Source organism: Mustela lutreola, chromosome 9 (assembly GCF_030435805.1).
Source record: "Mustela lutreola isolate mMusLut2 chromosome 9, mMusLut2.pri, whole genome shotgun sequence".
NCBI lineage: Eukaryota > Metazoa > Chordata > Mammalia > Carnivora > Mustelidae > Mustela > Mustela lutreola.
In genome coordinates, this window is record NC_081298.1 from 65,219,478 (window position 1) to 65,233,940 (window position 14,463).

Genomic DNA, 14,463 nt, shown 5'->3' on the forward strand with positions numbered 1-14,463 from the left:
ATTGGAAGTTCTAGTCAGTGCAATAAGACAAGAAAAAGAACTGAAAAACATAAAGTTTGAAAAGAATTATTGTTTATAGAGAAAATCTTCAGAGATCTAATAAGCAACTAGTAGAATCAATAAATGAGTTAAGCAAGGTCAACATACAAAACTCAGCTGTGTTTTTATTTATTAGCAATATATAATAGAAAAATGAAATTTTAAATGGAATTTCACTTATAGTGACAAAATACATAATAAATTTAGCAAAAGACATAAGATCTGTACAGTGAAAATTATAAAACATTGGTGAGAGAAATTTGAGACCTAAGTAAATGGACAGATGTTAATGAATTAGAAGATTTTAATTATGTTAGTATGTTGATTCTTTTCATATTGTTCTGTGGATTCAACACTCTCTTGATCAAAAGGCTAGCAGGACACTTACATAGAAAATGATGAGTTCATTCTAAAATGTTTATAGAAAAGCAGAGTACCTAAGTAGCTAAAACAATCTTGAAGAACAAGGTTGAAGGCCTTATAGTTCCTAATTTCAAGGCTTATAAAACTGAAGTACTATAGTGCACCATTGACATAAAGATAGACAAATAAATCAATGGAGCAAAATAGAGTCTAGAAATAGGCCCCTACATGTATGGTCAGTTGATTTTTCACAGAATTACCAAGCAGTTCAGTGGCAAAACCCAAATGCTTTCAACAAAAAGTGTTGGAGCAACTGGTGGGGGAAAAAAACAGGACTCTCATACCACATACATTTGAGATGAATCATAGACCTGATTATAAAGGCTAAAATTACAAAGCTTCTAAAAGAAAACAGGAGAATATCTTCACAGCCTGAGATAGACAAAGATGTCTTACAGAGATCACAAAAACATACAAAACAAAATCCTGAAGAACTAGACTTCCTCAAAATAAAAATATCTTCTCATCAAAATGACAAGGCAAGACACAAACTGGGAGAATATATTTGCAATACATATATCTGACAAATAATTAGTATCCAGAATACATAAGGAACTCTGACAATTCAGTAACAAAATGATAAAGAAACGAATATTTTAAATGAGCAACCTTTTCAAACGACAAAAGAATATACATAAATGGCTAACAAGCAGCTTAAAAGATGCATTTCACTTTAATGTCTTACAAGATGTCATTTCAATAACATTCTTCTTCAGGGAAATAAAAATTAAAGCCACAATGAGATACCACTACACCCACCCGCTAAAACTGAAAGGACTGACACCACCAAATATTGGCAAGGATCTGGAGCAGGTAGAGATCTCATGCATTGCTGATAGAAAAGTAAAATGGCATAACCATTTTTGAAAACGATTTGACTATTTCTTATACACATTTATTGCTTGACCAAGCAATTAAACATGTAGTTATCGCATGACCAACAATTCCCTTTGTAGCATCCATGCAGGAAAAATGGAAAACATGTCCTTTAAAAGATTTGTACAAGAATATTTTTAGTAGCTTCATTCATAATAGTCAAAAACTGGAAGCAACTCCAATATCCATCAACTAATGAATGGATAAATAACTGTGGTATATTCACACAATGGAATACTTCTCATCAAAAGTCACCAAACTGAGCTGGAGAGCTCTAGCAAATAATCCAGAAATTTGTATGGAATCAGAAGAGACCCCGAATCGCTAAGGAAATGTTGAAAAACAAAAATAAAACTGGGGGAATCACGTTACCTGATTTCAAGCTTTATTACAAAGCTGTGGTCACCAAGACAGCATGGTACTGGCATAAAAACAGACACATAGACCAGTGGAACAGAGTAGAGAGCCCAGATATGGACCCTCAACTCTATGGTCAATTAATCTTCAACAAAACAGGAAAAAATATACAGTGGAAAAAAGACAGTCTCTTCAATAAATGGTGCTGGGAAAACTGGACAGCTATATGTAGAAGAATGAAACTCGACCATTCTCTTACACCATACACAAAGATAAACTCAAAATGGATAAAAGACCTCAACATGAGACAGGAATCCATCAGAATCCTAGAGGAGAACATAGGCAGTAATCTCTTCGATATCAACCACAGCAACTTCTTTCAAGATATGTCTCCAAAGGCAAAGGAAACAAAAGCGAAAATAAACTTTTGGGACTTCATCAAAATCAAAAGCTTCTGCACAGCAAAGGAAACAGTCAAAGAAACAAAGAGGCAACCCACGGAATGGGAGAAGATATTTGTAAGTGACAGTACAGACAAAAGGTTGATATCCAGGATCTATAATGAACTCCTCAAACTCAACACACACAAAACAGGCAATCATATAAAAAAAAAATGGGCAGAAGATATGAACAGAGACTTCTCCAATGAAGACATAAAAATGGCTATCAGACACATGAAAAAATGTTCATCATCACTAGCCCTCAGGGAGATTCAAATTAAAACCACATAGAGATATCACCTTACACCAGTGAGAATGGCCAAAATTAACAAGACAGTAAACAACATGTGTTGGAGGGGATGTGGAGAAAGGGGAACCCTCTTCCACTGTTGGTGGGAATGCAGGTTGGTGCAGCCTCTTTGGAGAACAGTGTGGAGATTCCTCAAGAAATAAAAAATAGAACTTCCCTATGACCCTGCAATTGCACTCCTGGGTATTTACCCCAAAGATACAGACATAGTGAAAAGAAGGGCCATCTGTACCCCAATGTTTATAGCAGCAATGGCCACGGTCGCCAAACTATGGAAAGAACCAAGATGCCCTTCAACGGACGAATGGATAAGGAAAATGTGGTCCATATACACTATGGAGTATTATGCCTCCATCAGAAAGGATGAATACCCAACTTTTGTAGCAACATGGACGGGACTGGAAGAGATTGTGCTGAGTGAAATAAGTCAAGCAGAGAGAGTCAATTATCATATGGTTTCACTTATTTGTGGAGCATAACAAATAGCATGGGGAGTTAGAGAGGAGAAGGGAGTTGGGGTAAATTGGAAGGGGAGGTGAACCATGAGAGACTATGGACTCTGAAAAACAATCTGAGGGTTTTGAAGTGGCGGGGGGTGGGAGGTCGGGGTACCAGGTGGTGGGTATTATAGAGGGCACGGATTGCATGGAGCACTGGGTGTGGTGAAAAAATAATGAATGCTGTTGTGCTGAAAAGAAATAAATTTAATTTAAAAAATAATAATAAAATTTAATTTAATTTAATTTTTTTAAAAAAGTCACCAAACTATCCAAATTGATCTGTAGAGTCTATGCAATCACAATCAAAATTCCAGCAAGTTATTTTGTGGATATCAACAAGCTGATCCTAAAGTTTATATGGCGAGCCAAAAGACCCAGAAGAGCCAACACAATATTGAAGGAGAAGAGCAAAGTTGGAGGACTGAAACTACCCATGCTAAGACTTGCTACAAAGTAACAGTAATCAAGACAGTGTGGTATTGGCAAAAGAATAGAGAAATAGATAAGTGAAACAGACTAGACCCACATAAATATAGTCAACTGATATTTGACAAAGGAGCAAAGATAGTACAGTGGACCAAAATCTTTTCAACAAATGGTGCTGGGACAGCTGGATATCCACACAGAAATAAAGTGAATCTAGACTGATCTTAGGCCCCTCATGAAAGTTAACTCAAAACAGGTTACAGATCTAAATATAAAATACAAAACTATAAAATTCCGGGACACCTGGGTGGCTCAGTGGGTCAAGCAGCTGCCTTCGGCTCAGGTCATGATCCCAGCGTCCTGGGATCGAGTCCCACATCGGGCTCCTTGCTCGTCAGGGAGCCTGCTTCTCCCTCTGCCTGCCATTCTGTCTGCCTGTGCTCGCTCTCTCTCTCTCTGATAAATAAATAAAATCTTAAAAAAAAAAAACAAAAAACTATAAAATTCCTAGAAGATAGCATAGGAGAAAACGATCCTTTCCATGTATATAGATGACCTGGGGTATGGTGATGACCTTTTAGATACACCACCAAAGGAATAATCCATGAAAGAAATAATTGATAAAGTGGATTTCATTGAAATTTTAAAATCTACTCCATGAAAAACAATATGAGAAGAATGAGAAGATGAGAATAAGAAGACAAGTTAATATCAGGAGAATAAGACTGGGAGGAAATACCTGTGACAGACACATCTGATAAAGGACTGGTATCCTAAGTATACAAAGAATTCTTAAAACTCAACAGTAAGAAAACAAGCCTATTTAAAAATGGGCCAAAGACCTTAACATGAATAGATCCTCTTAGTCCATATGTTACCAGGAAAATGCAAGTTGAAATATTGAGATACCACTATTAGAATGGCCATTAGAATGGCCCAAACCCAGAACACTGACAATACCAAATGCTGGCAAAGATGTGGAGCAACAGGAACTCTAATTAATCACTGGTGGTTGCTATGAAGGGCTGGGGATGGACTGGAAGGGGTCATGATGAAATTTCTGAAGTGATGGAAGGGTTCTGTATCTTAATTTGGGCTGTGTGAGAAGGATATACATTCATCAAAACCACACGGAATTTTAAACTTAAGTTCTGTGCATTTCACTGTCCATAAAATTTACCTCAACTAAATAACAAGATTAATTTACAGAGAGGATAAATTTATGTGGCAGCTTTTCTACCGGGTGATAATTGACCTGCTTTGAGCTTTAACCTTGACCAAGTATGATGCTAAACACTTACCATGTTTTATCACCTCTAATTTTTAGTAAAAATCCAATAACACCCTATTTTACAGGAAACAAGAGGAGAATTTAGGTTTCTGCTCTATTTAGCTTGAAGTGGGAAAGCCAAGATTTAGACCCAAGATTCAGAACCTGTAAGCCAAGTTCTTAACCTCTCTGTCCCACTCTATTGCTGTCTGTGAGCTCTTCTGAAGTTTCACTGGACACAATAACCAGGCTAGGAAGAGCAAGCAATTAAGGTGGTGCCTGCAGAGGAAGAGTAGATTGAGATCCTGCCAGATTGTTATCTGTACTAGAAAGTCCTAGGAATAGTGAGCAAGTGGAGATGACCAAGATACTATGAAGGCCACAGTTTGACAGAGTCACTGTGCTTGCTTAATCCAGACTTGCCAACCACTAACAAATCCACTCTCAAATGAGAGGTCAGTGGCATACGCTTTTAAGAATTCCAAGGCAACACCCTTCTACATTTGTTGATGATCCTTCATTGAACAAAGTACCTATAATGTTAAAAACTTCTTGAAGATTTGAAATTGCCTTCATAAATTAAAGAAGTGGGATCAAGCACAAAGTATTTACCTCCTAGGATAAAGAAATAAACAAAGGAGACAGAAAAAGAAAGGTCCATCAGGTGTGCACATGGTACACTAAAAGACATGGAAATCATAAGCTCAAACTGAATTAGAATGACTCGCATGATGTTCTTTCTCCAGAATTTATACAGTAGTTGAAATTAATGTATAGAAAGTGCCTGTTACCTGGTCGGCACCAAATCAAGTTATTACTGCAACCCTAACAGGATTCATGACTTACAAAAGATAGAAAACAACCATGTCTCAGCAGTTGGTAATGATCAGAACTCAGTCAGAATTTAAATCTTTCCTTTAAAAAAAAAATGTAAACTTAGAAGGGGTGAAGGGTGATAAAAATGAAAGTTTCAAAAGGTCTTTTAGTGGAGCTGAGGCCGTGAAGAAGGGCGAGTGGTGAGTCTACTCCGGAGATGTTTACTAGAGTGAGCTCTCCTCCAAGCCTTCAGACAGTAGGAGCATAGGCAAGGAGCACATGGCTTTCTATCTTCCCTGTGAAAAATTCACCACTGACTTCTGTTTTTAATTGTCTTAGAAGATGTGGCTGTCATTAATTGGTAGAACAGAGTGGGTCTAGATGATCCCAACGATCCTTTCCATGTATATAATGTCCAACTCTGTGAGTCATTTTACAAAGATGAAAGTCCATATCAATGAAAAATATTTGTCTTTGTCAGTTCAGGTTGTTAAAAACAAACTACCATAGACTGGGTGGCTTGTAAACAATAGAAATTTACTTCTCACAATTCTGGAGGCTGGGAAATCTAGGATCGAGGTGCTGGCAGAGCCAGCATCTGGTGAGGGTCCACTTCCTGGCCTGCAGATGGCCATCTTCTTGCTGTGTCCTCACGTGGCAGAAAGCAGAGAAGAGAGAGGAAGCCAGCTTTATTATATTCCTTCTTATAAGGGCATGAGTTCTAAGTGCCTCCCAAAGGCCCTCCTAATACCATCACTTGGGGGTTAGAATTTCAGCATACAAATTTTGGATGGACATAAACAGTCCATGACCATATTCATTTAACACTTTTTATGCCCATTGTAGAGCTCTCTTAGAAAATGTTAAATATGGAGGAAAAAATACACAGAGAAACAATTGTATGCCAAACACAAAGAAATCTATCATGTATGCATGTGCATTTAATAATAAGTTTATTCAAACTGATCGTATAATAGGTTCTGGAAGTTGAGAGATCAAAGTTGATTTGAAAACTGTTACCAAAAGATGGTTCTATAGATGGGGCGTGTGTGTGTGTGTGTGTGTGTTTCCAGAGAAGTTTGAAACCTTCCTGATATTTATTTTGGCCACAGAAATCCGTATCTAAAATAATGAACTGTGGCTGTTCTTTTAGTCTGTGAGGTGTCTGTCCCCAGAGACTTCCTTTCCGTATCTGTTTAAGTTATTTGCCAGGATTCTGTCTGCTAAGAAAATGAGAAACCTGGTGTACAGACTTTGCCTAGAAAAAATTGGCCAGATTCTGTTTCTTCAACTCTTGGACACCAAGAATAAAAAATATAACAGGAAGGGCCTTTAGGGCTCCTGGGACCCCCCCTCATTATGTAGATGAAGAAACTCAGGCTGAAGGCCTTTGAGAGGTATGTTTTATTCAATAAGGAGGGAAGGCCCTGACCCAACACTCAGACACCAATGAGTCCAAGGCTGGATAGCCTTGTTGAAAGAGAAGAGATATGTGTATCAGTTTTATCTGAAGGGGAAACTAGGCATTATTATCATATTGGTTGTACTCTCAAATTAAATGAAATGAAATGAAACCAAGAATGTAGGTTGGAAATTATGCTATCACAGAACAAGATTACAAACTTTCTCTTTTGTGTTCTTACACCAGACTGCAAGGCCAATGGTCCCAGAGGTCACAAAAGAGAATTCTTCAGAAAAACTAGAGACTGTATTCCCTGACTTATTTGGTTCCCCAGAGACTCACGCTTTCTCTTTCCTTTATGCCCAGGCTCCATCCAAACACACTTCTCGAAGTGTTATCTAGGTCAGGGTTACTCAGTATGTTCTTTTTTAATTTAATGTCTTTTTAAAATTGTAATTGTGGTAAAGTACATGTAACATAAAATCTACCATCTTAACCATTTTTAAGTGTACAGGTTAGTAGCATTAAGCACAGTTACATCACTGTGCGATCATTACTACCGTCCATCCACAGAATTCCTTTTATCTCCTCAAATGGAAACTCTGCTAATACGCTGAATTAATGAATTGCCATAGCTAGTAACTCCCATCTCCCCTTCCCCTGGTCCCTGGCAACCACCACTCTACTTTCTATCTCTATGAATTTAATTACATCAGGGATCTTATATAGGGGAATCGTACAGTATTTATCCTTTTGTGTCTGGTTTATTTCACTCAGAATAATCTCTTCAAAGGTTTATCGGTGTTGTACCTTCTGTCAGAAATTCTTTCCTCTTTAAAAAGGAATTTCCGGGGGCGCCTGGGTGGCTCAGCAGGTTAAAGCCTCTGCCTTCGGCTCAGGTCATGATCCCAGAGACCTGGGATCGAGCCCCGCATCGGGATCTCTGCTCAGCAGGGAGCCTGCTTCCCCCCTCTCTCTCTGCCTGCATCTCTGCCTACTTGTGATCTCTGTCTGTCAAATAAATAAATAAATAAATCTTTTTTTTTTTTAAAGCATTTCCTTCTTTTTATAGCTGAATAATATTCCATGGGGTGTGTGTGTGTGCGCATGTGTGTGTGTGTGTATGCACACTCATTATGAAATAATATTCCATGGTGTGTGTGTGTGTGTATAATGAAATAATGTTCCATGGTGTGTATGTACACTTTGTGTTTCCATTCATCCATCAGTGGACACCTGGGTTGCTTCTACATTTTAGCTGCTGTGAATAATGCTACTTATGAAGATGAGCATATAACTACCTCTTTAAAATCTTGCCTTTAGGGGCGCCTGGGTGGCTCAGTGGGTTGAGCCGCTGCCTTCGGCTCAGGTCATGATCTCAGGGTCCTGGGATCGAGCCCCGCATCGGGCTCTCTGCTCAGCAGGGGGCCAGCTTCCCTTCCTCTCTCTGCCTGCTTCTCCGTCTACTTGTAATCTCTGTCTGTCAAATAAATAAATAAAATCTTAAAAAAAAAAATAAATAAAATAAAATAAAATAAAATCTTGCCTTTAGTTATTTGGAGTTTATACTCATTTCATCCTTTTTGAACATAACCTACACAGTCTGAAGTACATTTTACATCATGTCCTAGGAAAGTGTATGTATTAAAAGAATAATATCACAAAACATTGCCTACAACTACTCTGACATCTTCTACTCTTACTTAATATTTTAAAATACAGATCAAGGGGCACCTGCGTGGCTCAGTGGGTTAAAGCCTCTGCCTTCGGCTCAGGTCATGATCCCAGGGTCCTGGGATCGAGCCCCTCATTGGCTCTCTGCTCAGCAGGGAGGCTGCTTCCCTTCCTCTCTCTCTGCCTGCCTTTCTGCACACTTGTGATCTCTGTCAAATGAATAAATAAAATCTTAAAATAAATTAAATTAAATACAGATGAAGCCACACCAATCCACTTGCCAGCCAATGTTCATAACACACTATAAGTTACGACCAGTTAATGATACATAATCTGTGCCAAAGGAGTGAGGATGGAGGAGGGACTAACGTGCCCTGGCCTTGCCTTATTTCCAGCCCTTGCTCAGTCACCTCAGGTAAATGGCTTCCTCAGACCTCCCTGCAGCCTCCAAAGGAAGTTCTTCCTTCCTTATCTTACAGATGAGGAAACTGAGACTGAACGAGTATAAGAGCTCGTCCAAAGGTTTGTATCCCACTCAACTCTGCCACAGGCCCATGCTACCAGAGTGCGACTAATTTATACCCTGCAGTACTCCCCTCAGAGAGGCCACAGGCGTTCTCACTGGGCCAAGGAAATCTTGATCTCAAAGGAGGCCTGACAACTCAGAAAATTTTAGGACCTGTTCACAGGCTCAAGAAGGTAGATAGTTGGAGTGTACGTTACAGGAAAAGGAAGTTTTTCAGTGATGGCTAATTAGATCACATAAGCAACTGCTTCTTTGACTTAATGATTAAGGTGGACAGTCTCTAGACCTGAGTTTGGCACCTCTGCAATGAACAATTCCAGTCCACAGAGACATTAATTGATAAACTTTAGCTACTCTGTACTCACTGTGACTTTGGCAGATGGCAATGTTTTTCTGAGGAATCACCTGGGCCATGGGAGAGAGTGATAAATCAATAAATATTACCATATTTATTGATTGCAGTGGGTAATCAATAAATATTGCCTGGCATTAAAAGACTGATTATGCTTCCTCCAAATGTTTTCTTTTATAAAGCTTCTTCATGCTCTTGTGCTGAAGCTTTGCCCAACTATTTAGAACATAATACCTACACAATAAGAAATTCTTGCTTTGAATCAATGAACGAAATGTGGAATAACACAAAGGATGATTGGAATACAGTTGCTGTGCATTTTCTATACCTTCTTTCAGAAAAACCACTAGCGAAATTTGCTTTCTCTTCTACAGATTTTAATTAAGATGTAAACCTCCAAAATGCAGAGCTTATATATTTACATACTGAATTCTCCCCTCTCCCCACCCCCAGATCACACAGATTCTCTTTGCCTCTAACGCTGATCTCTTCCCAGGCAGCCTGGTACCATTAGGATATTTTCCAGGCATTAAATGCCTATTTTATGCCAGACTCTGTACTGGACATGTTGGCTTATTTAATTCTTACAGTAATCCAATGAGGTGTATTATTGCATTATTACATCCCATATTACAGAACAGAAAATTGGAGTCTCAGAGTTGCAGGTTGGCTCGAGGAGATTTTGCACTTGGGCGTGGCCTAGATTTCAGTAGGTCAGCAGGCTCCAGAACCACTTGCAGGAACCACTTTCAGTCTACGGCCTGGTGTAGAGGGCATATGAAGCAGAATCAAGTTTAAGGGAGAAATCCTGTTTCTGCAAGAAGGACTAGTATTTCCCTAAAAGCCCTTAATCCCTGCCCTCCCTCCATATCATTAAGAAGATTATACCCCAAAGAGCTGAGAATGAAGCAGGAGGAAGTCTGGTTGTAGACAGTGAGCAAGAGTGGTGTTACTGCCCGGTGTTGGAGATCTTGGAAAGAACAGAGGCTGGAGTCTGGAATTCATTGACAATCCAAATAACTGGCAGAGGTAAAAAGACAGCTTCCTAGCCCTGGCCCACCTGCTCACCTCAAAGGGCCTTCTGCTGTTGGCAGAATGTATTTTACTAAAGCGGAGCTCACATGATCCTACCAAAGCATGTAAAATATTTAAGCCTCTGCCTTCAAGGTTCTACCACAGAGCTCCTGAAATAGCTGAAATAGACTTAAGGAACAGGGAAGGTAGGGCTAGTGGGCAGGTGACCAAAGTTTCACACACATGCACGCACTCATCTTTCTATGTTAAAAAGGCTATTCCTGCTTCAAAAATGAAGACTTGGTGGGACTTAAAGTATTTCTTTAGAATAGTAAAGGTGTTGGTATGTCATGATTAACATCCTGAATAGTAACTATCCAGTCCGTGTGCTAAATGCCTGATAAAAATCGGATAACTATATAATCTAAGAGTGATGTTAGGAAGACAGATATAAACCGAAACATAGGATCACCCTGTAGATGAATCAACGCTTTGAATCTTCATAGCAACCGGAAAAAGTAGACAGCATTAGAATCTCTCTTTTTATAGATAAAGAAAGCGAGTCTCAGGGAGCTCACACAGGTAGTGTGGCCCAACCAGGATATTACCTTAGAGTTACCTGACTTGAAAACACTCTTTCTTTGCCACTGCCTCAGACTACAGACACCTGAGCTGCGTTGAGAATAGACCCAGCCCTACTGGACTCCATTCCTGGTTCAAAATACAAACAAATGAACTTTAAAGTGAATAGATGGCAGAAAATCCAGTGACTGGGGACTATTTCATTTGAATGTCTGTTTAACATGAAAGCTAGAAGATTGGGTTAGATTAATTGGCTTGTAGGGATGGGGGAAAGAGTTATTCATTTGCTTTTGGAGTTGGGGTGAGTGAAGAGAATAATAAACAGGGTGAGAAAGAAAAACAACCAATAGTTGGGTAGAACTGTTAACCGAATAACTTCACTTCTTAAAACAATCTGATACTAATTTCACACAACCCAAGAAGTTGTATACTCTGAAAACAAAGATTTTTTTTAATGGGTAAATATATAAAATACTGGTCTTTATAATTTTGAAAATTTAAATATATCATCCATTTGGCCACAGGGGGGAAAAATCATTTTTCTCCTGGGCCAGTTGTAAAAATGAAGCCAATCTCTGATTTTGTGAGGTTTGTTTTCCTGTTGACAGTTTGAGCTATGATCCTCACCCCCAAAATTTACTGGGCACTTTACTGTGTAGTAGGCACTATTCTAAGCATTTTACTCATATCATTCTCGCAGCTCTCTGGAATGGTTATCCCCATTTACAGATAAGGGAAATGATGCACAGAGAGGGTAAGTAACCTGCCCAGCGTCACACAGCTAGTGTGTGACAAAACTGGGATTTGAACTCAGTTTGATCCCTGAACCCATGCTTTTAACCCTGCTTTCATACATTCTCCATTCATCAGACTTCAACATATTTTTAGAATACTGAATATTAATATGTCTTTGAACAAGAGAACATCATTTCTGAATTACATGCCCCTCCCCTTGGGTGTACTTAAATGTTGGAAAATACACATGAATTAATAATTAATGTAACTAAGATCTTCATCTTATCTTAAAATGTCTGGAGTTCAGTATTTTCATCTTCCCTTTCAAAATGTCCAAGAGGTGATCATTTTATTATGTTTTGGAGTACAATTGAATTCTGTTGCTTTTCCTAATAATTACTGTTACTAAACATGCTAACTTGCCTCAGAGTGAGAACTATAGAGAGAAAACTCTTTCCGTGCCTTTGAAAATTTTAAATTCGATGTACAAATTTCAAAGAAGAATGGTTGATTACAACTTGAGTATTTGTTTGGTTTTGTGGCTGGACTGTGATCCCATGCTGTTTGTGGGACCCATTTTGCGGGTTCTGGACTCGGGTGATCCAGAGCTGAAACCCTGTGGACTTCTTCAGACAGCATCAGGATGTGGAATGCTCTGTGGAGCTGTTACTAAAACTGGATGGGTCAAAAATAAACCAGTGCCATAGAGAGTTATACCTAGACAAATAGCATTCAGAAGGATAGGAATGGAAATTTCTTTTCTTCCAGTTGTAAATAGATGTCTTTGTTGTTTTTCTTCTTCTTCTTTTTTTTTTTTTTTTTTTTTTTTAAAGATTTTATTTATTTATCAGAGAGAGAGAGAGGGGGAGAGAGCAAACACAGGCAGACAGAATGGCAGGCAGAGGCAGAGGGTCCCACATCGGGCTTCTTCTTTTTTTTAATCCCTTCTGTTTAACCTCCAAACAGTATTGCCAGTTAAAATACGAGGCATAGAGTTAAATTTGAATTTCAGAGCAACAAGGAATAATTTTTTGGTATTAGTATATCTGATACAATATTTGGGAATAATTTTATTAGTATAGGTATATCCCATGCAATATTTGAGACATATTTATATTAAAAAATTATTTGTTTTTTACCTGAGTTTCAAATCTAACTGGGCATCCTGTATTTTTATTTGCTAATTCTAGCAACCCTACCAAACACCATGTAAGTATAAGTCCAGCTGGACTTTAATTTAAATCCATACTTTATCAAAGAATAGAAGACAGGCAAGGTGAAGAAGGAAGAGAAAAGAAAAGGGAGAAGAGATAAAGAGAAGAGAGAGAAAGTAAGAAGGAATTCTGGCGATCTGCCAACTAAAATAACCAACATTTTGCAAAAAAGAAATCCTAAAATTGAGGTCATAGGATGGAAAAAGTCTGTTTAGTCTGAACACTGGCCAAAAAAATAAAAGCAGGCATCCTATTAACATCTGAATACCAAAGCTCATCCAGGAATGGAAAGATTTGGAATTTGAAGATCCTTAGCTTCCAGCTTTGTTAGAATACCACAATTCTTTATTAATTACAAAGAGGATTTTGTTTTGTTTTGTTTTGTTTTTCAGTGAAATGTGTAGGTAATTCTATATCAAAGAAAGCTAACTTCATTTTCTGTTACTAAAATGCATTTGAAATTTGCATAATCTTGGATAATCTTTTGTTTGCTTGTCTCGTGCTAAAATGCAAAACAAAACAAAACTACCAGATACCTGATATGGAGAAGAATTTACCTCTGTTTAAAAAAATCACACGGTTCTGCTGAGAAGCGTGAAGATGGCATTTTTTTTTTTTTAGTTAAAAATATTAACTGACAGCTTCAAGACAGATTTTTTTCTTTAATCTCTAACCAGACAAATTACTAGGAGCAAGAGACCTCTTGCCTTAATCTGGACACGTCACAGATGTGACAGTGTTCTGTAGGAGATGGCTTTTTAACTGTGGATGAGGGAAAATAACCTTTGGAATTTTTAGGATGTTATTACAAGCAAGTTTACTAGTTTTTGACTTACTAAGCCACAGCTGGAGCCAGCCTTCATCGGGGTAAGAATATTTTCATGCTACTATTATATCTTTTGTATTTCAAGAGTAGGATTATTGCATTTGGGGGAATATGGCCTGTGAGGCTTGTACTGTCTGTTGAATATGCAAATGTGAGTGTCCTATAAAAGGGGAGAGGAGATGACAGTTTCCTTCTGTGCCGTAAACTTAAAGACTCCAACAGATGATCTGCCGGGGCTGCTGGAGCAGGAATTGGATCACACCATCATGTGGGATAAAAGAGAATTTTGTATTTCTTTGAGAGGCATTAAAAGGGCTGGGCTTAATGGCCTCCCTCAGCGCCAAAGAACTATGTGCCAGGCTCTCGTTTCTGTAATTGTTGTATTGTTTCTGTTGCTTTAAAAAAACAAAAAACAAAAGCAAAAAACGAAACGGTGCAAGGAATTTTCTGGCCAAATTCTGAAACTGCCTGGCAATATTTTCTTTCCGATTAATGCAGTAGGAACCATCATTGCTTTTTCTATCCTCTTTCCTCCATTCTGCATCTTTGTTTCTTTTATAAGGTACATTGTGCCGTGCTATAAGGTACATTGTGCCGTGCGTGAGTTCAGAGAACGAAGGATGTACAAATGATGTTATTCTGTATGGTTTCCCTTAAAGAGACTTCAGAACATTTTAAAGC

General features: G+C 38.4%; 1 protein-coding gene across 7 annotated transcripts in view; it reads left to right on the plus strand.

Moving 5' to 3' along the window:
* The window catches only part of AFF3 (ALF transcription elongation factor 3), a 576,277-nt gene that overhangs the window by 418,706 nt on the left and 143,108 nt on the right, over nt 1-14,463 (plus strand). For 4 of the 7 annotated variants that reach the window (XM_059134519.1, XM_059134520.1, XM_059134524.1 and 1 more), the window contains one exon: nt 11,708-11,761. The exons of the other annotated variants lie outside the window; for them this stretch is intronic. In XM_059134519.1, the coding sequence (XP_058990502.1) occupies nt 11,708-11,761 (54 nt within the window). The remainder of the gene's footprint in view (nt 1-11,707; nt 11,762-14,463) is intronic. 7 annotated transcript variants of the gene reach the window in all.